Genomic DNA, 20854 nt, shown 5'->3' with positions numbered 1-20854 from the left:
GGGCGCACATAACTAATCTCATGGCGAAATGAGGCCCACCATTATGTCACATCTTCTCTATACATGTGGAATATTGCGTAAGCGTTTGACTCGGTAATTGGATGGGGACTTTCGACAGGTAAATAAACTTGCGGCTTTACGTACCGGCGCGCATTTTATGTACGTACTAAAGGTTTTCATTATTCCATAGATACTTGCGATGTATTACGTAACCAGTTTAGTTGACCTTCGCGCCTCCATTCGCCTCGTACAGAGAAGCTTTAACACAGAAATGCCTCATCAGAGAACTTTAGCATGCTGTTACCATGTTTATGTAGCCTCTTACCATGTATACGGGTTTAAAGTACGCACGCGCGAATAGTTACGGAGAGCGGGCAGTGCTGACACAGGTTTTACCGTGCCGCCTACGCCTACAACGCGTACCGTCGCATTTAGATCGCTGCTTTCGCGTAATGAATAATACAGATGATACAAGTAGCCTTTTTAACAGCGAAGCTGTTTAGAAAATCGTAATATTTGGTGCCTGTAAATTGTATACGTAATTCGTTTCGTGTCTGTAGCAAATCGTAATTTTTAGTGCCCGGGCCTCACGGCGACATCCCGGCAATTAAAAAAAAATCAAGAAAATGGCCAGCGCTCGTGGGTGCGTGCCTCGCGGCTACCTCCCAGCGTCCCCGGCGCATGTCTCTCAGGCCAAACCTACCCCCTTAGGGAGATTGGCCAAGATTGGCCAAAAAATAAGAAACTCCAGCGTTTATTGTAACGGTGCAAACACTTGCTCGGAACCAGAAAGACAAGTCATAGCGTACGCCCTTCCAAGGTTATGTCCAATGATTATCGCTTCCAAAACCTGAACGGAGCTCACACTTACAGCAACAATGATGGAGTAAAGGTCGTTGCGGCAGCACAGAAGCAAATCGGCTGCAATGGTGGACTTAAACCGTCGTGATGGTCGTGAAGGTTGCGCACAGTTGCTACCTTTAAGTCTTACGCATTAGCGTAAGCTTCCTTCATTTTTCTTATATTGGATATTGCATGATTGTTGCTGAATGCTGCCGTGGCGTGCGACAAAGGACAATATTTCTCAAGGGCCAAACACATCTGCGGAGGACGACACGTTTTCCCTCCCCGGAAACCGCTCCGGGAAGGCTGCAGAACCGATTTTGGAGAGGAAAGAAAAAAACGCGTGCGGGAATGCGTCGTTCTCCGCACATGTGTTTTACGCTTGAGATGGCGAGGAAACCAGGTGCCATGGCCAGGAGAGCTCACTGGACGGCAAGCAGGCGCAGGGGGATTGTTGCTCGGATTTTACGCACGCTGCCGGGTGGTGGACTCACCTTTGAGGCAGATCTTCTCAAGGTAGTAGACGCCGTTGACGGGCGAAAGGGTGCGCTCGTGGACGACGGCCGAGGCGTGGACTGCGGCAGCGCCCATGAGCTGGCAGTAGCTGTCCGTGGCGTTCTTGACGAAGGTGAGTGACCGACAGCGCGGATCTCGGCGGCAGGCTTCCGCGCATGCGCTCAGGTTCACTCCGTACTCTCGGGAGAAGATGTCCGAGTCCAGCCGCGCGTTGGTGGCCAGCACGAACACCGGCTTGCCCGACCGGCAGGTGACGTCGTCCGACGCTGCGTGGACAATAAGAATTCGGTTTCAATGCCTCCGTTACATAATAAACAATCACGAGGTCAGTTCAGCATTTGTTACTAAAGCGAACATTGCTTGGTCTCAACGATGGTGGTGCCGTTACATAGAAGTAACTGCAGGAAAGCCAACTTTACACAATAGGAGGTCACGTAATGATGATGATGATGATGATGACCCTCACGTTGTGAAGCCAACCTCTATACGATTGCGCCATGCCGATGCGGTCTGTATTTAAAGCGAATTCGAAAGCGTCACTTTGAATGACCACGATGGGGGAGGGGGGTGCGCTACGATTTCTCGTGAGGGATTCGTTCGCTGTCGTCGGAGTTTGGACATTGACTATTAGGTGGTTTGCTCTTTCATTGTTGACGTTTTGACTTTGATTGCAGTGACTTTGACTTTCGCACTTCACCATTTCATTTTCGCGCACAAGAGTGCTCCGCGTTTCAACCATCGTCATCGTTAGACGGAGTTAACTTGGTTTTTTTATGTGGTGAATGCGAAGGCATTACAGTACAACGGCCGTCCTCTAATTATCACAACCGTCATCATCATGATCATACTAAATATATTCATTTTGCTTTGGGGCGTTTTTCGTTCTGTTACACCAATTCCCTTTTCGTCACTGAAGCAAAAGGTCGTACGTCTTATAAGAAAGTTTATTTCAATTCGAATTTCCCGCGTTAAACTCCGTACGCGCAATCTCTTGGTACAGCGCACGTCTGTTACAACGGATCTAAAACAAGCCAAATCTCCCAGTTTTTTGAGTGCGTAGACCGAGAAAGGTCACTTCCCTCGATTTCAATTCGGCCTATCCCATCCCTTCGGTCACGTGTTCGCCTCTGGCGCATCATATTTTAATGTAAGATGACGTACATTTCCCTGAAAAAATGTCTCCGCGGCAATTAATTTGTGTTTAGAAGGGAAGAAAACTTTAAACTCGGTCTCTGTACGCTGGCTTTCCCACATTACGTGTTGCACAGTGCAGCCTACTCAAAGGTAGAAAAACACGGCGGAAGAAGACCACCGACGACGATCTGGCAATGACATGAAGCGTAAGCGTGATGCACGTCAAGACCCCGAGTAGTATGAGGCGGAGAACCTAAGACGTCGGCGCGGCTAGAATCTCGATGAGCACTTCCCCAGCGTGACATCGCGGTTTGAGCGGGAGTTCGTGTCCAACCAACAACCCACCCACAGCTCTGTGGGTCATCCACTTTCACGGAAGGGAAAGGCCCTGAGTCGTACTCTTTAGATTTTAGGGGCGAAGCACCTTAGGACCTCGCTTTGTCCGTTGCTTGTCCGTTGGCGTCCGTGCACACAGTGTTGCGCATGCGCGAGGAGCATTGCATTGGATTGGATTCAATTGAATTGTATCGGATTTGATTGGATTGGAATTATATATACTGTATACACGCGTTGTCACGGGTGATTTACGGCAAGAACGATCCCCAGTGCTTCGCCCACTCGTCATGATTCACTTCGTGGAGATGCGTGAATTTGTGCGTGCGCGCGTGCGCGTGCGTGCGTGCGTGCGTGCGTGTGTGTGTGTGCGTGCGTGCGTGCGTGCGTGTGCGCGTGCGTGTGCGTGCGCGTGTGTGCGCGCGTGTGCGTGTTGGGTGTGTGTGTGTGTGTGTGTGTGTGTGTGTGTGTGTGTGTGTGTGTGTGTGTGTGTGTGTGTGTGTGTGTGTGTGTGTGTGTGTGTGTGTGTGTGTGTGTGCGCGCGTGTGCGTGCGTGCGTGTGTGTGTGTCTGTGTGTGTTCGTTTGAAGAATCTCGAGTAGATATCTTTTTCGCTTCCTTTTATCTCGGTTCTTCGAGAGGCTGTTCTTAACCAACTATCTTTACTAGCCCTAATAAAAATTAATCCAAGGCATATTGTTAGTTTTCTCAGTTTGGTAAGTCTTGCCTAATTATACTCCGTATTTAATCATGGTTTAACTTGCTTTTATTCTTCGAGCCGTAGGCAATTTTCTGTGTCATCCGTCATCTATTTTGGACGCCCTCTGTTAAACTCGGAGGCAGTTTTAACCTGCCGAGATAACTAAAGCCTTCGCATAAAAGCGCCTACATCAAAGCTGTTCAAGAGAACTAATATTCAAGGACATTCCGGCATGCGTATGTGGATGACTACAGGGGCTGTGAACTCGTTGTCACTTAGTTACGGCGGTAACAATGGCTTTGTTGCAGCTATGATATAATCAGCGTACTCGTAAGGCCAGACCCTTTCATGTCAGTCTGATGAGCGCACGCCGCTGGGTGGTCGGTTGTGTCCGGTCGGTGCGGCATCACCAGCATAAATTTCTGCAACACGAAACGCGACTCCCTTTTGAATCCGGACACAAGCAAATAGGCATCCCCAAGTACGATCAAAGGGGCAGTGTCATTGTAACTAACCCATGGACCGAGGACGGAACTTGGACATTCCGTGGGTATTTAAGCATTATTCGAAAGTTCTGGAGATGAAAGCAACAATATTCCGGGAAACCTTAGTTTCACCCCGCATTCTCAATGGGCTTCGCACTCTTTCCGCTTGACACAATCACTTCGCGATCCAGCTACGTCTTGCGCTTTCGTATGGCTTCGATCTGTTTCGAACTTGTTGCGCCGCTGCTTGTTCCCATTCGCTACTGCATAATGGAGGCGCATGTCACGGAACGCGTTTAACTATGAGCGTTTAGCTCTTGAAAGGCGTGCGAAACGTGGAATTTTTTACTCTAGGATACCGAATAATGTCTGTAAAACTTGCGTAGTACTGCTCCGGTGCAAAAGAAAACAGCTCCGCAACTAAGTTGAAGGCCAAGGGCAAAATGAATTACGAAACCAGCTTATAGGGGACCAAGGGTCAGGGGTGACCACAAGGGTGCGAATTGACGATGCGTGGAGGTGTAGTGGCTAGGCTTTTCTTCACCACGCAAAAGGTCGTGGGTTCAACTTATGGTCACTCCACGTAGCGCAAACGAAAGGCGAGGCCTTCAACTCTGCCTTCCTGCTAAGTTTTGCGCCTACACTACAGTGTCTCTAATTCCATTTCAGCCCGAAGTGGATACAAACGAGAAATTTGTCAGTTCGTGGGATAGTCGTGGAGTAGTCCTGGGGTAGTGGTTGTTGGCGTTTTACTTTAGTCCGTCGCGACCACACGTGAAAAGTCTCATGAATCGTGAGCACGATCGGGATGACCTTATGATCTGTACATGACTTTCTGATTTGCAATGCCCTGTTGAATTATTAAACATTTAAGAACAAATGGTCCATTCAGGACCCGACAAAGGTAGCAGAAAGTTGCGGATTGGTCCAGGGCACACAAGGTCGTTATTAATATCCACTAAAATTTCGTGTGCAGAATGCATAAATGGAAACATGAATATGAAATTATGAAGCCCAAGAAAAAGATCTGAATATTTTTGCCCGCAGCTATCAATGGTGCATTTTTGAAAGGTGTGCGATTACAACCCATCATTTCTCTCCACGTGCGCCGTGTATTATCTGATCTTTATGATAGTGTGTTTACGTCCTATTCTTGTTCTCGTTTTATTTGTTGGTTATAATAACCTTGGTTATACGTAAGCGCATTGATATTGAATGTCCACAAAACCATTCTTCATTTTTAATTCTTTGTGGTTGCTAAACTAGCTCTTTTCAGTTAGCAAATGGTTGTTATAAATGTATGGCTAAAGTCATGTAACCCACATCCCCGTACGTAGATAATTTCATCAAATGTGGCGGGCGTGCTACTTGTACGTATGGGCAATTTAGCTGCCTCCATCTCGGTGCTACATGTAATTTATAAAAGAGCCAAATTTTTGCGGCGATGAAAAATAGCGCCCCGGCAGCGTTTGAATGAATTTCAAGGAATGGCAATATTATTTATTTTGCCGGAGTGTTTCTCCTCTACGACATGACATTCGTCAAAAACAAGCTCGTAAAAAATAACGATCGGTTTAGGACTGGGTGCAGTCTCAAATAAGCTGATTAAGCGATTTGCGATCGAACTAATTGTTACCCGACATACCAACTCAACCAAGGTTTTATATCTTATAAGTTTGTAAAAATAACGATCGGTTTAGGGATGGATGCAGTCTCAAATGAGCTGATCAAGCGATTTGCAATCGAACTAATGATTACCCGACATACCAACTCAACAAAGGCTAGATGTCTTATTAGCCTGCGGTCCCTCATACGTACAAGATGTCACGAAGGGCTTCCCAGTACGGCTAATGATTTCCGGTTTCGGGAATAACCCGCCAAAGCCTCGAGGAAAAACAAAAACAAACGCAGAATACGAAGCGTAGTTTACGCCGCGCGAAACAATTCCTACAGCTCCACTTCACCTTTAGAATTGCACGAAGGGGAAAGAAGCGTCGACAGCGTAGACACACCACTGCGCACCAGGAGAGCCAATTAAGAGGAAAACAAACAGCCTCAGGTCGCAACGAAGGAAACAACAGCGACCAGAGCGAACAGTTTCTCCCTGGCTGTTTGTCTCCGGAACGAAGCATCGTTCTTCGCGTCTTACCCCAGTTTCTGTCCCTTTTTATCTGATTTTTTTGCCCCCAGATTTTCTGTTTCTTTGACGGGTTGTCCCCAGCGTCCAAAGCCATAGGCGGAAGCTCCGCTAACAAGCGCCGGCCGGATGGCTACTTGTCAGGGAATTATCCCCACTTCTTCCTTACGTCTGCCTGTCATCTTCCCTGCAGCGCTGTTTTCCGACCGAGTTACTCTCAGTCTCCTCCTTTCCCCAGAGCGCTGACGGCTAACCTGCATCAACCGTACAAACTTGGCTTGTTAGCGTTCTCCCCAGAGCAGGTCGTAGGAAGCCAGAAACGACGCCCGAGAAAGAATGACGGGACCCTGACGCCGTTATGGTGTTTGCCGACCGGGCCAGCGACATGGCCTCTCACTGCAATTCACGATTTACGCTCATAAGCCCATAAATGCCCCTGAACTAAATAAGAAATAAATAAGGAAAGAAATAAGGTCCTCGTTTCTGTATCTTCATTTACTTCGGTGACGGGTTCGCAGCCGTAGAATCTTTGTTAGCTGCTTAGATCGTAACTTTCCTGCCCCCGGTCGGCCCGTCCTCACAGGTTTAGTAGCTCAGCGTTGGTTCAGCTGCCTTTCTGTCGTATCTTACGATCCTGGAAACGGGTGATGATCCTTTCATCCTAACCGTAGATTTTGATCTCCACCGCAAACGAGGAGCAGAAATCTTTGGTAAGAAATGGAAAGGCCAGTTCCTGTTCCACCTTCGAAGAGGTCAGGGGAGAGAGGGAGTTTTTTTGTTTTGTTTTCTTAGGAGTTGTTCCGACCGGGTCTTATCCGGTACGGCCAGCCCTGAGTATCGGGGAACAGGGAAACGGAATTGCGCGGCAAACAATCGAGTCGTTAGATTTCCGGCGCCTGATCTCCGCAGAAGTTTCTGGAAGTCTAAAGCGGTTTGTGTGGTGTTCCTTGTGCTACCGAGCTATTTGCCGTACCAATTCAAGGGTCTGTTGGTCGAAAACGGTTGGAGGTGTGTGGTGTGTTTGTGTTTCTCTCCAGGATTTTTACAGACCTCGAAAGCAAGGAAGCATCATTAGCCCTCGCTACCAAAGCAATAAGTTACGGGAGCCTCGTAATAGGTTGGTGGTGCTTTCTAAGAGCCAATACTTGAATTGTTACAGAAAATATCTCGGTAGAACTAAGAGGAGCAAACAAACACCTTCAGACTCGCAGAAAGATCTTCCGCGGAGACCACGCACCGGAAATCTAATGACTCGACTGTTTTTTCTTGTTACCACAAAGGCACGGCTGGCCGCCGGGATAAGACCCGGTCAGCACAACGCGTAAGAAAATACAAAAAGGGAAGCTTCTCCCTACCACATCGAAAGCGCTTGAGAAAGGGGGTAGGGAATGGAACGAAGCACTCGCCTTTCCATTTCTTACCGAACATTTCGGCACCCCGCTTGCGGTGGAGGTTAAAATTTACGGTTAGGATCAAAGGGTCATTGTTTTCAGGCTCGAAAGCTACGACGAAAAAGCGGTGAAAGAAGACTGAGCTACTAAACTCGTTAGGATTGGCTAACCGGGGCGGGGAAGGTTGCAATATAAGCAACTAAAAAAGAATATACAGCTGCGGGCGATACACAGAAGTGGGCCTTTGTTTTTTATGGTTAGTGGGCACTTTCGGGCTCGTCTGCCTAAATCGTAAAATGTAGGGAGAGGCGACCCCCCTGCATCACGCAGCAAATATCGTACTGGCGATACAGCCCTCGTTATCCTTCTTCAGGCCTCGCTTCTGGCTCGTTCAGGAATGCCTCGGAGAGAACCTTAACAAGCCAAGCTTTTACGGCGATGAAGGTTAGGCGTCACCGCTCTGGGAAAGATTGAAGCTGAAAGGAACTCAGTCCGAAACCGGTGAGACAGAGAAGATGACAAGGAGATGTGTTTGCAGTTTTTGTTGTTGGCATTATCATTCGGTTTTTTACACTAGTTTTTAGATTTAGGGGATTTAAATTATTGTTTTTGGTGAGGTTATGTTATGTTAGGCTAGGTTACGTCAGGTAAGGTTAGGTTAAATAAGGTTAGCTTAGGGAGAGCGAAGTTGTGCCATCTTAATAGAACACTTTAAGTGCTGTCAAGCGGCACCATACACATAATAGATGAACTGCAATGAACTGCATCGATGATGATTATCACAATCATCATCGTAATCGTCATTTGCTAGCATCGGGAGCTGTGTAGTGTCCACCGCGGTGCAATGGCATTCCTAATGACGTCCACCTGCTCCTAACCTAGATCCATCGAACCCACTTATTGCACTCGGCATTTCCTATCTCATCCCTCTTCCGCCAAACACGATGTCAAGCGAAGAAGGGCAATTTACTCGTGATCGTCCGAGAAGGCTCGTCAGGGAAAGCAATCTATTTCTGCCGCTTCCACTCTTGGACGTCGTCCTCCTGTGTTCCGTCCTCTGCTGTCGCCTCCAATCACGATCGCGATTATTTACCCTACGCCCATCCTCCGCCTCATTCCTTTCTTTCTGTACTCGCCTTTTCCTATCGTGACTTTCTCTATCCTACGACGCATAAAGGTGGGCTTTCCCGTCCAGCTTATTAGCATTGTGGTATAGCTTGCAGCAAGAAAAAGCAGAAGAAAAAGCAGAACCAAAGGGGAAACCAATAGAAATCATCATCATCATCATCAGAAGAGAAAATGAAATAAATAAATAATCCCATCGTATTAGCAATACGGCTCACGGAGCCTGAGAAGTTTTCTGCAAAGAAAAAGTGCACCTGGAGAGTGATCATATCTACATTCAGATTGTGGTGTTTCAAGGGGCCATGCAGACAAAACACAAGTTCGGTGTATTCGAAAGATGGCCTCGTTAGGATCATGCTGACACCACTTTTAACGTAAACTTCGCTTGAATAAGCTATATAATCAGGAAAAACGGGAATTGCCACGCGAGCCACTTTCCCGCAACAGAACCTATAATATCATACGTGCCAGCTCTGCGGTTGGCGGTCTGGCAAAAGCCGACGCAAATTAGGCAGGGCTTATAAGCTTGCCGAACGAGCTAGTTCTGCTCAAGTTTAGGGCACATTCTTTTTATAGCGGTAACAATGCTGGGTAAACAGTGGAAGTTACCGAAAGTAAACGTAGAAGTACCGATGCGTACTACTGTTGTCACTGCGCACAGTATGCTTGTTTTGCAGTGCGGCACTTTGTGGTTGTCTCAGGAGACAGTGGCCGATTGGCGTAAGCGACGGTGTCTCACGTGACCATAGTTGTCGAGCGAACACCATATTTCACGTAACAATTATTCTCTACCTTGACAAAACAAGCCAGGTTCAAATACGGTCAAAACAAAGCAAATGCAGAAAACGGCCCATCGTGGTATGGTGGCGCTACCTAGGTTGAGTAACGGGAAGCAAGACTCCGCAATCGGCGGTTCCTGTGACGTCACTGCAGACGTCACGAAAACACACGATTTGGCGGGGGAATCAAAATTTCAACTTAAATTGATTAATTTCTCGGTGAATAAACTGTTTTCTCCCGGACGAGTGCTGAAGGTACTATAAAACACGAAATCTTTTGAATAAAACAAACTTGTATTTTGTCTGCATGACACCTTTGGGCGCCGAAGCTACACCTACTATATGAGGCGCGCTGCAGTGGAGGGCGCCGGATTAATTTTAACCACATTGAGAATGTTATGTGGCATTCTTTCAATTGCGGCAATCTATGAAGACTGTCACATTTATAAGATTTGTCCTAATAAAAGAATTAGTTAAGCAATATAACTTTTTTTTAGGGCATGCTACCCTCTGCTCGTATAAAGCGGCAATGTTTGGTGGGAATCCCAGACAAGGGGTCCGCTCCACAGGGCGGGTGGCCCAGCATCAGCACATGATGCTCGGTTACTCAGTTTTTAGCCATTAAGAGGTTGAATAGTAGAAGGACATTGAATGCCAGAAACTGACCATAAAGCAATATACTGGTTAACTACATCATGTTGTTCCTTCGGCCGTCGGAAGCAACAATTAACAAAAAGGACAACAACAACAACAAAAAAACTTCCAACTAATGAACCTAATTCAAATAAGATTGGAAGATAAAGGCCAGTGCACTACAAAAGTGTTTTCTTTATTTGGTTATGGCGCTATAGATTATGCCTTCTCTTAATATATTTGAGTAATTGGCGTTCCAGCTTGTTGTTTTTTCGAAATAGAAAAAGTATCATATCGGTAAATTATTCAGCTAAGCTCCACATATTCCGCGAGAAACAAAATGTGCGAAACAAGAAAACCGCGCAGCGCACTGCTGGTGTCCTGTACCTCGATTTCTTCTGTCCTGTTTCAGCACTCGTTTTGTTTTGTCTTGCTGCGTGTACCGGTATTTTGCATTTGCGCATCGTATACCAAAAGTGCAATGCTTGTAGTGGAAAGACAAAAAAAAAAAAGGTAGCCGAAGGAAGGTGTTTTTTTTCGTGGTAGAGCGAATAAGAATAAAAGTATAAAAGCTATCCGGCTCACGTCGCACCTGTGTCGGCGGCAGCTACGCCGAGGAGAAGACCCAGCAAGCCGAGACAAAGCAGACTTCCTCCGGACGGAGTCACTGGCCGGCATGAAATGATGCGCCCGGTCATCGCACCCTGCGGCCGCCGCCGCCTCCGCTCCTCCTGCAAGAGACAAGTGCAGTGGAGAAAAGAAAGAGCAGAGCGGACATGTTACGTCACTGTCGAGATGGACGTGTTGCAACGGAGCCCACTCTTTTCAAAGCCTTGGCGGGCTTTTTCAAAAGAAGGATGGAGCTTCGGACCGCTTTATTTGTTACCGAGGCTTAAGGTAACGGTATGATGAAACTCAGGTTAGTAATGGTGGCAGTATAAAGCAAACCTCTACCCCGTGTGAATACATAAACACCGTTGCGGAGAAGTGAGTGGCCCTGGTAAGGACATTTTTGTGACGGCTGCACCCCTACCATTCCCATTCCCATGGGGGCGACAAACCCCGAACAATTACGCAGTGATTGTGTTCTTGTTGTATTCTAGTGGCTTCGATGGACTCTTTCTTTTCTCTGAAAGCATAACCTCATTTCTGTTTCAAGGCGACACCTCGTACAGAACGTCTGGTTAGTCTGGTTTGGTTTAACGGGCCTCGAGACCACCGAGAAAAAGCTACAGCCTTTGTCAACTGTGGGATTTCAAAACGTTGGTTTGAGTGGAAGTTCAAGCTCGGATGACAGTGAAAGGCAGTAACTCCAATTTCATTTCTAATTTTTTCTGGCTGTATCTATAGCCAAGGCGTGTCTGAACAGCAGCTTACAGAACTACTGAATAAAAAAGAAAAAAAAAAATGAGGCATCCCAATCCTCGTTTAAATATACAAACCCCGATCTGCGTTTTACGCATTGTTCTACCCAGCAGCACCTTTGGGCATATTCCAAGCGGGATGTGTGAGCGCATCAGCCGAGCTGTTTTAAGCATAAGATCGACATCCGTCAATGCAGCTAGTGACCGAACTTTGCGACGATTTCTGCGCGCTTGCCCAAAGTCATTGATCAACAGTGCATACAACATGCGTGCTACGCGCTAGGAATGCCGGTCAAATGTGTCCCCTATCGCGTCGTGGGTGTCTCAGTGACTACGTCGTCTACCTGCTTATATGACGCCGTGTGAGTCACATCACAGTTTCAAACATTTTGTGAAAGTTTTTCCAGTTACCCGCAAAAAATGGTTTGAAAGTTATCGCAAGTCAGTTCAAGCTGCATCCTTCATGATCGTTAAGTCCATCACTCACTCACTCACTCACTCACTCACTCACTCACTCACTCACTCACTCACTCACTCACTCACTCACTCACTCACTCACTCACTCACTCACTCACTCACTCACTCACTCACTCACTCACTCACTCACTCACTCACTCACTCACTCACTCACTCACTCACTCACTCACTCACTCACTCACTCACTCACTCACTCACTCACTCACTCACTCACTCACTCACTCACTCACTCACTCACTCACTCACTCACTCACTCACTCACTCACTCACTCACTCACTCACTCACTCACTCACTCACTCACTCACTCACTCACTCACTCACTCACTCACTCACTCACTCACTCACTCACTCACTCACTCACTCACTCACTCACTCACTCACTCACTCACTCACTCACTCACTCACTCACTCACTCACTCACTCACTCACTCACTCACTCACTCACTCACTCACTCACTCACTCACTCACTCACTCACTCACTCACTCACTCACTCACTCACTCACTCACTCACTCACTCACTCACTCACTCACTCACTCACTCACTCACTCACTCACTCACTCACTCACTCACTCACTCACTCACTCACTCACTCACTCACTCACTCACTCACTCACTCACTCACTCACTCACTCACTCACTCACTCACTCACTCACTCACTCACTCACTCACTCACTCACTCACTCACTCACTCACTCACTCACTCACTCACTCACTCACTCACTCACTCACTCACTCACTCACTCACTCACTCACTCACTCACTCACTCACTCACTCACTCACTCACTCACTCACTCACTCACTCACTCACTCACTCACTCACTCACTCACTCACTCACTCACTCACTCACTCACTCACTCACTCACTCACTCACTCACTCACTCACTCACTCACTCACTCACTCACTCACTCACTCACTCACTCACTCACTCACTCACTCACTCACTCACTCACTCACTCACTCACTCACTCACTCACTCACTCACTCACTCACTCACTCACTCACTCACTCACTCACTCACTCACTCACTCACTCACTCACTCACTCACTCACTCACTCACTCACTCACTCACTCACTCACTCACTCACTCACTCACTCACTCACTCACTCACTCACTCACTCACTCACTCACTCACTCACTCACTCACTCACTCACTCACTCACTCACTCACTCACTCACTCACTCACTCACTCACTCACTCACTCACTCACTCACTCACTCACTCACTCACTCACTCACTCACTCACTCACTCACTCACTCACTCACTCACTCACTCACTCACTCACTCACTCACTCACTCACTCACTCACTCACTCACTCACTCACTCACTCACTCACTCACTCACTCACTCACTCACTCACTCACTCACTCACTCACTCACTCACTCACTCACTCACTCACTCACTCACTCACTCACTCACTCACTCACTCACTCACTCACTCACTCACTCACTCACTCACTCACTCACTCACTCACTCACTCACTCACTCACTCACTCACTCACTCACTCACTCACTCACTCACTCACTCACTCACTCACTCACTCACTCACTCACTCACTCACTCACTCACTCACTCACTCACTCACTCACTCACTCACTCACTCACTCACTCACTCACTCACTCACTCACTCACTCACTCACTGTGGCAGCCGTTCAGACTCCGCAACACACACTACACGAACACATACAGAACTTAAGGCGCATAAACACGGACGTATGCCATAACAAGTACCCGCAACGTAAACGCGTGACCCCACGCGTACACACGTGTGCAACACGCACGGGCGAAGTCAAGAATGCGGGCACACCGCCCTTGTGCATTGGGGAAAATTTCTTCGTTATACCTGCGTCTGCAAATTGGCGCGAAAGGTTTTAAGTTCCTTTGGAATCACCTAACGACTCACTTAAGTGCTGCTGGCCTCCAGTTGAAGAACTTGCGCTAAATTCTTTAACCCACGCTACCACCTTTGTACGCCGCCATTATATCCACTTCCGACACCCCTGCAGAGTGCTGTGTGATCATACGGCGGCTAAGCCACCTGTACGGCGGTAATTACCGCATATAGTTAGCTTAACTCAGTCACGTCCACTGCATTGAAGCAGCGTATAATTGGAGGCCTATAGAAAGTATCAACTCATTTCATAAGAAAGAAGGAATGACATAACCTTTGACTAACAATGTAATCCGAGCAGCGTAATGTTGTTCTCTTTTTTGCTCGTTCTCTTTGGCAGCCAAGGTAAAACAAATTTCTACACGCCTTTCTGGATGGCGTCCAGTAAGCAGGGTGTGACGAAAGATTCTACAAAAAATTAACACGTGCATGGAGCTAACTCCCTTACTCGAGGCTATAATGTCATCACATTAGAGTTTTGCAACTGCATATAATGAGTAGCCTCACGAAATCTCTTGGAGCATTCATTAGGCTGTAAATTACGACAATGAAAAAAGCGACAAACATTGCAGGCCCACGCGTTTTTAATGATGGCCTCCAGGGAAATATAATCTCACATTTAAGTAGGAAAGCTGCCGAGGAGAAAATGTTCTTGCTTTCATCATTGCCATACTGGGCCATAAGCTTTCATAAACTTATAGCTAACAAGATTTTGCCGTATGAAATCATATTTCTCGCAAGGGAACGGCGCTAACGAGATACTACTTGCATACGAAATGAGTGCTGGTTAGTTGCGTAAGTGACGTCCATTTTTCGCGATAACTAGCCTTTATGGCGTCTTTTTAGTTTTGAAAGAATACTGTTGGCTACTATCATGAATACCGCAATCCTCGGAAGTACGCTTCTGCAATTGCTTTTTCTTTATTCTCTGCAAAATTTGAAATTAGTGACTGAAATTAGTGCTAAAAGAGTAACAACGATGCTTTGGTGTTAATTATTACCGTCTAAGAAAGGAAGGTATCAACTGAAATCACGTTGAAACTTCAGCCAGAATTCCACAACGCGTATTCATGATTCTTCTGTAGGCTCACCCATTTCCTGAATGCGAACAAGACCACTGAAACCAAAAAATAAAGAGAAAAATGGAACGACCGTCAATGCTCGATTGAAATGACAAAAACACGCGATGCTTCTTCCCGAAAAAAAAATTCTTGTTGGGAGGTTGAAATAACGACCGGCTGAAAATATCGGCGTAGGCGTACCAACAGCTCTAAAGAATAACAAAAAGAACAAACGAACGCAGTTGCGCAACTCGAACCACGGAAACGAGAAAGGGGAACAAGAAAACATGCCTAGCAGTGCGCTAAGGTTCTTGCTTGTGTGTTTATTATAGGTCCCGAGAAAATCTATTACCCCCGCAAGCGCACAGCGATAATTGTATCGGGAATCGATGCATACCGCGAATTGGCGTCACCGCGAGGCTTCCGGTGGGAAACTTGTGACGCCACTGAGGCCCTCTCCGGTCCGTGGGTTACTCCGAGCCTGTTACCGTGTAACAAACTAGTAGGGCATTTATCGACAGATAAAATTTTATGCCCGCGGTTCGACCCATGATTAAACTTTCACCTAGGGTACGGCTCGAACTTCGCTCGGTCAAGGAGCACTGCGGGCATTCCTTGTACCTAATTACGAGAAGGCTAGAGGCAACTTTTAACCTGTACACCGCTGGAACCTCTTCTAAGCGTACATATTTCGCTGCGTACATCGTCACTGAGGCTAATTGAAAAACTGTGGTTGATCCATCTGTAACAGAAATCGGTGAAACACGGAAGTGAAATGTTTAGCGAAATCTGCAGCTACGCATGATTTACGGGTCGGCGGCTGTCTTGTGGGTGCGCTTGGCGAGCGAGGTCCTGCTGGCTCGTCGCTTCGGCAAAGGTTTACTGGCATTATTTCCGTGACGGATATGACGTCAGTTGAATATTGGTGTATCCCGGCATCAAACTCTTCCGTGTTAAAATATAAAACCTGGAAACAAACAACCCTAAGTATAACATACTGTTAAGTGCTAAAGGTTGCTTCCCCGCAAGAACACCTGGTGTGCAGGGGTGCACGCTTTACAGGCCGCTTGCTTCGTCGTACTGGCGTGCCATACGCGACGGTTATGACGTAAGTAAAATCTTTGTGAATCCCGGAATAAAACACTTTCGTGTTAAAAGTCTAATAACGTAAAGAGAAAAGAGGTGCAAGAAATAGCAGGTAGACCTAAGCTAAGTGACTGATCGATCGTGCCATGCCAGCACGTGCAATACGAACTGTCTGCTGTGTCGAATTTGGAATGATTCAGTTTTCCAAATGGGCCACCTAGAATGGAATGTCGTGGTTGGCGGCCCGCCGAAAAGCGCTCGTATGGAGACCGTTAATGCGTATCGTTTCATCGGCTGCATTTGTTACCACATGTTGTATTTTGGTTACTAACCAATCGTTTATTTTGAGATTAGTTCGTCTATGAGGGACGTTGCAGAATAACGAATCGGAAGCGATTTGGTAATGCCCGACTGACAAATGTAGAGAAGGGGTAGCTAGTACCGCAGAAACAAAAAATGATTTAGGCGGAAAACTTTCTTCGTGTATGAACAGTCTCTGTTTTTTATCTGCAGTTACCTTCCAGCGTGCCTGTCCTTCGAAAATTTCTGCTGCCGGTCTATTAACATTTGTGTTATATATTCGATGGTCATGATTATGTTCTGTCCTTTAAAAACAGGCATTCAACGCCCTGAAGTGTTCGAACGCAGCAATATTCCGGAATCCAGTGGAGTTACAGGATCTCCGGAAAAGGTGGCCTTTACCGTAATCTGCAGACCTCGAATTGTAACAAAGGCTTCACTTTTGTTTTCTTGGACCCATGACAGGAGGGGCGCTTTACTGTGTGAGGAACAGTGCGTCATTGCGGCCTGAGTGACGCATAGGTATCCAGGTACGTCGTTACAAAATCATGCACCCCTCCGTTTATTGACAACGACTGTTGAACGCGAACCTTTCTTGTGGGGTTCGTATGTTGTCGTCTGAGTTTGGACTTTGAATCGCAGACGATGTCTAGTTTGGCTCTCGAACTTTGACTGACTCGCATTCAGTTCAGTTTTTGTAATCGCGGCGTCTGTGAATTTGATCCTTCGCCTTTTGATTTCGCACACACAAAGCTTCGCATTTAACAATCATCGTCGTTAGACGGACGGGTGCATAATTTTTCTTACTTTACACGTCCATGCCCATCTCTCCAAACCCAAACTGCTGCAGCCATGTCGTATTGGCGCAATCGGATGGGAGTCGGCTTTAAAACTCGAGGGAACAATTTTTCACTTTACCCACAATCATACATAATCGTCACCAGAAAAAATGGCCGCGTATATGCTCCTTCCATTGCAAATGTCGCCAAAAAACGATAGCGGACTGGCGCTCCTGCCAAGTAAAGGCGTCCCTTCTCTTTCCTGCTCACCTCTCATACGGTTCCTTTCCCGTCTCGTTCCTCCCAAGATAACACGCTAGAGGTTTGCTCAGGTCAGTTTAAATTTAACGCGTTCTACTGCTCCAAGTCGGGTGTCACGATGCCAGCCCTGCCATACGGCAAAATGCGCGGGAATTGAGGCACCCTACTATGACATTTAGCCTACCGCACGAGCGTTCCAAGCGGAACGTGGATCCCATCCAGCGGAACCGTTCGTTGCTATTGCCGTTTGATTTCTTAAATGCCGCCTGGAGTAGCGCTGGCAACACCAAGAGACGGTTTTCTGCCATTGATCTAGTGGTTTATTTGCTATCGCAAAAACCAGGCATCCATGAATTTTTAGTTAAGGAGCACTGCAAATGTCACTTATGCATTGATGTGATGTCTTATACTAGCGTAATGCCTTGTTGTTCAAAAATGTTGACATGCATGGACACTGACACCGGCCTTAGACGTCTAGATTTGGCTGTGAGTATATAAAACTATTGCGCACATTTTATTTCACTTTGGCCGGGTGGCTGAATCGAGTCAGAGACAGACAGACAGACAGACAGACAGACAGACAGACAGACAGACAGACAGACACAGACAGACAGACAGACCAAAATTTCTGCGTTTTAGTAGCCCAAGAAAGATGATCGTATTTAAATTAAAATTAAATTTCCTGCAGCGCGCTTCCGACGCGACAGACGCCATCAGGTAGACATGACAAGCTTCGCTTTAAAACGATACCTGCGATAATTACGAAGAACACGTTGAACCTAGGGCCATTCATTATATTACACATACGTGAAGTATGTCTCGCGGAATGTCCGCAAAAGACGCGAAAGGAGGAACACAACGACCAAAAATAACACGCGTCTCTTAGGAGCAGCACATCTCTAAGAGATAAGCAACAAAAACAAAAAGGTAGCCTAAAGGGGGAAAAGATCGCGGAAGCTCGCACTAAGGCGCAAAACTTGAAGGTAGCCCACCATCACGACTGTTTAAATCCACGATTGCAGCCGATTTTCTTCTTCTTCGTCGCCGCAACGACCTTTACTCCATCGCTGCTGCCATAAGTGAGCTTCGTTCATATTTTCGAAGTGATAATCATCGGAAATCACCTTGCAGGGGCGTACGCTATGACGTGTCTATCTCCTTCCGAGCAAGTGTTGCCATGGTAACGGTGAACGCTGCACACAAAACACAAGTTAGCCTGAATGGGAGTTTCTTGGCTGGAATACGTCTTTTAAACTCCTCACGACAGGCGGCCTGCTCCCACGTGTGGTAGTATGATGGTGGAAAAACTGCCAGTTTACACCGGGGGCCACAAGCCGTCGTAAATAAGCGCATTTACCACGGTTGTACCTCTTCACAAAACGCAGTATCTGGCTGTGATTACTGCGTTTGTCCTAATGGGAGTATTAAAAACTCCCACGCCACCTCCATTTCCTTCTCCTCCTCCTTCACCCCTTCCTCCTCTACGCGTCCTTACAAAATGGCTGCCAGTTGGTGTCGTGTGTCGTGTGAGCTCCAGCGTCCCCGAAAATTTATTGCCAGTGTGAACTTGCGGCCGGATGAACGGATGTGAAGTGCTTCCCAACAACCGAAGCTCGTTGCGAACATTGTGGAACCAGCCTGGACTGACGTGCGACGGACTGCGATGTCGCCTCCGAGTCACCGACCTTCGAGCCGACGGAATACGCCAGCAAGCCGACGCGAGGCCTAAATGCAGTGATCGCTGAGAGTGGCTCGTTAAAAATAACGCGGTTGTGCCTCTGCGAGGTGGTCGAAGGTAAGATTTTCACGTTTTTTATTGTACGCAACATTTTGGGAGACTTGTGCCCCTTCTAGCGTCAAATAAACTCAACGTGTTTCCCGCGCCATGGTGCACTGCACGGGCGATTCTCCGCCACTGGAGGTGAGCGTTGTGCGTGAAAGACGGCACCATGCCCGAAACGTCATTGTGGGGGCCGAACGGTGTGAAAGCAATGCGTATTTGCGCGGGTCTCGAGCAGAACACTCACTCATTCACACTCGCAAGCAGAATGAAAACTGTCCGAACTCTGGACGGCTGTTAGGTGTTTTTGTTAGGCTGTGTCTGTGGCTTTCTGGCACGCGAGGGTGAAGTTGGCCGGTCAAACGTCGCAGGGCGGCCGCTTTTTTTGAGAAGTAGGTGTGGTGCCAGCCGCGCCTGCTACGAGGAGGGTGACTGCCGCGTGCCGCCGGCGATTAATTGCTTTCACTGGAAAGGGAGAAGGTCGGGGTCCCGTGGGAGCTCTCCGTACGCTAGGCGCGTGTAACTATAACCAGCAAACGCCATTCGAGGGAGCATTCTGTAGAGTCGACAGACGACTGCTTATTTTATTTTTTGTTTTGAAGGGAGGCACGCGCAGGCGTCACACCGACCGAAATTTTTCCTTAACTTTTGGTGAGGTGAGAGAGGGGCAGTGCGGGGGGTAAAACCTGAAGCTCGTTCCCAGAACACTACACGCAAGGAAAAGAGGGAAAGGAAGCATTTTGGGAAGTTGGTCGCCACAAGGGTCGCGCACCTGTTTGAACAGCAGAACACTTCGTTTTGACGAACTAGTGAGCGCAGGTGTCTCGGACAGAAGTGCAATTTTGCGTAGCTTTAAGCAAACATTCAGACATTACGGAAAGTTGGACACAAGAGTGACAAGTTCAGCGTCTTTACAGTGCCGTTTCTTTTTTTTTTTTTTTCAGGTCAGATGCCCAATATGCTTATGCATTTGTTACCGCAGATTTAAAGCGTTTTGCTATCCCTCTAATGAATGTGCTACTGTGGCTTCCAGAAGAACGTGCCAGGGGGTGCGGCAACGTCAGCGTTTGGGAGGCAGGTGCAATCAAACAGCGCACCGACGACATGCTGACCTCATTATTTGCAAATGGCTTAAATTTTTTTTGTTGAGTGTTGTAGTAGATAAACTTCTTACCAAGATACCTTGTGTTCTCGATGTAGGTGTTTTGTTGATTCAGTGTTTTTATTGTCTTATTACGTGTTCACGCGTATATCGTATTCATGTAATTTTTATGCAATAAATTGACTGTGCAGAAAACAAACTTTTCACGTTTTGCCATTCAACGTTTGAAGCGGAAAAAGACTAGAAATTACGTGATCCCAACGAAAAATAAAAATGCGGCCTGTGCCCTTAAGAACTCCCAAATGCAGTAATAAATTCCACTGCAGCGCATATATATGAAGCGCACAAAAACACACACAAAAAAACCTCGAATGCAGGTCAACACTGCTCCCAATGCGCCCCCTGAAAACTCCCAGTTGGGGGAAACAATACACTCCCAATGGTACCCCTGGAAACTCCCATTGTAGTGGCAGTAAAATGAAACTCCCATATGCTACTGAAAAAACTGCCGAAATAATGGGAGTAAGGCGAAACTCCCATTGGAAGGAGTTTTGAAAACTCCGAATTGGTACTGAGTTATGACACAAGCCATTTACTCCCATTCCGGCTTATTTGTGTTCTGTGTGTGGAGTCTTTCTCGTTCCCAGCGAGTGTTGTACGATTA

At 47.1% G+C, this 20854-nt stretch overlaps 1 protein-coding gene across 20 annotated transcripts in view; it reads right to left on the bottom strand.

Moving 5' to 3' along the window:
- The window catches only part of LOC144163204 (uncharacterized), a 1050610-nt gene that overhangs the window by 102609 nt on the left and 927147 nt on the right, over positions 1-20854 (bottom strand). For all 20 annotated transcript variants that reach the window (XM_077694043.1, XM_077694044.1, XM_077694046.1 and 17 more), the window contains 2 exons: positions 10668-10806; positions 1338-1625 (listed from right to left, as the gene is read on the bottom strand). In XM_077694043.1, the coding sequence (XP_077550169.1) occupies positions 1338-1625; positions 10668-10806 (427 nt within the window). The remainder of the gene's footprint in view (positions 1-1337; positions 1626-10667; positions 10807-20854) is intronic.

Source organism: Haemaphysalis longicornis, unplaced genomic scaffold, assembly GCF_048455015.1.
Source record: "Haemaphysalis longicornis isolate Haplotype H1 unplaced genomic scaffold, Haemaphysalis longicornis Haplotype H1 scaffold_12, whole genome shotgun sequence".
In the NCBI taxonomy this organism is placed as follows: domain Eukaryota; kingdom Metazoa; phylum Arthropoda; class Arachnida; order Ixodida; family Ixodidae; genus Haemaphysalis; species Haemaphysalis longicornis.
Note: the sequence above shows the minus strand (reverse complement) of the source record. Positions and strands in the feature narration are given on the sequence as shown.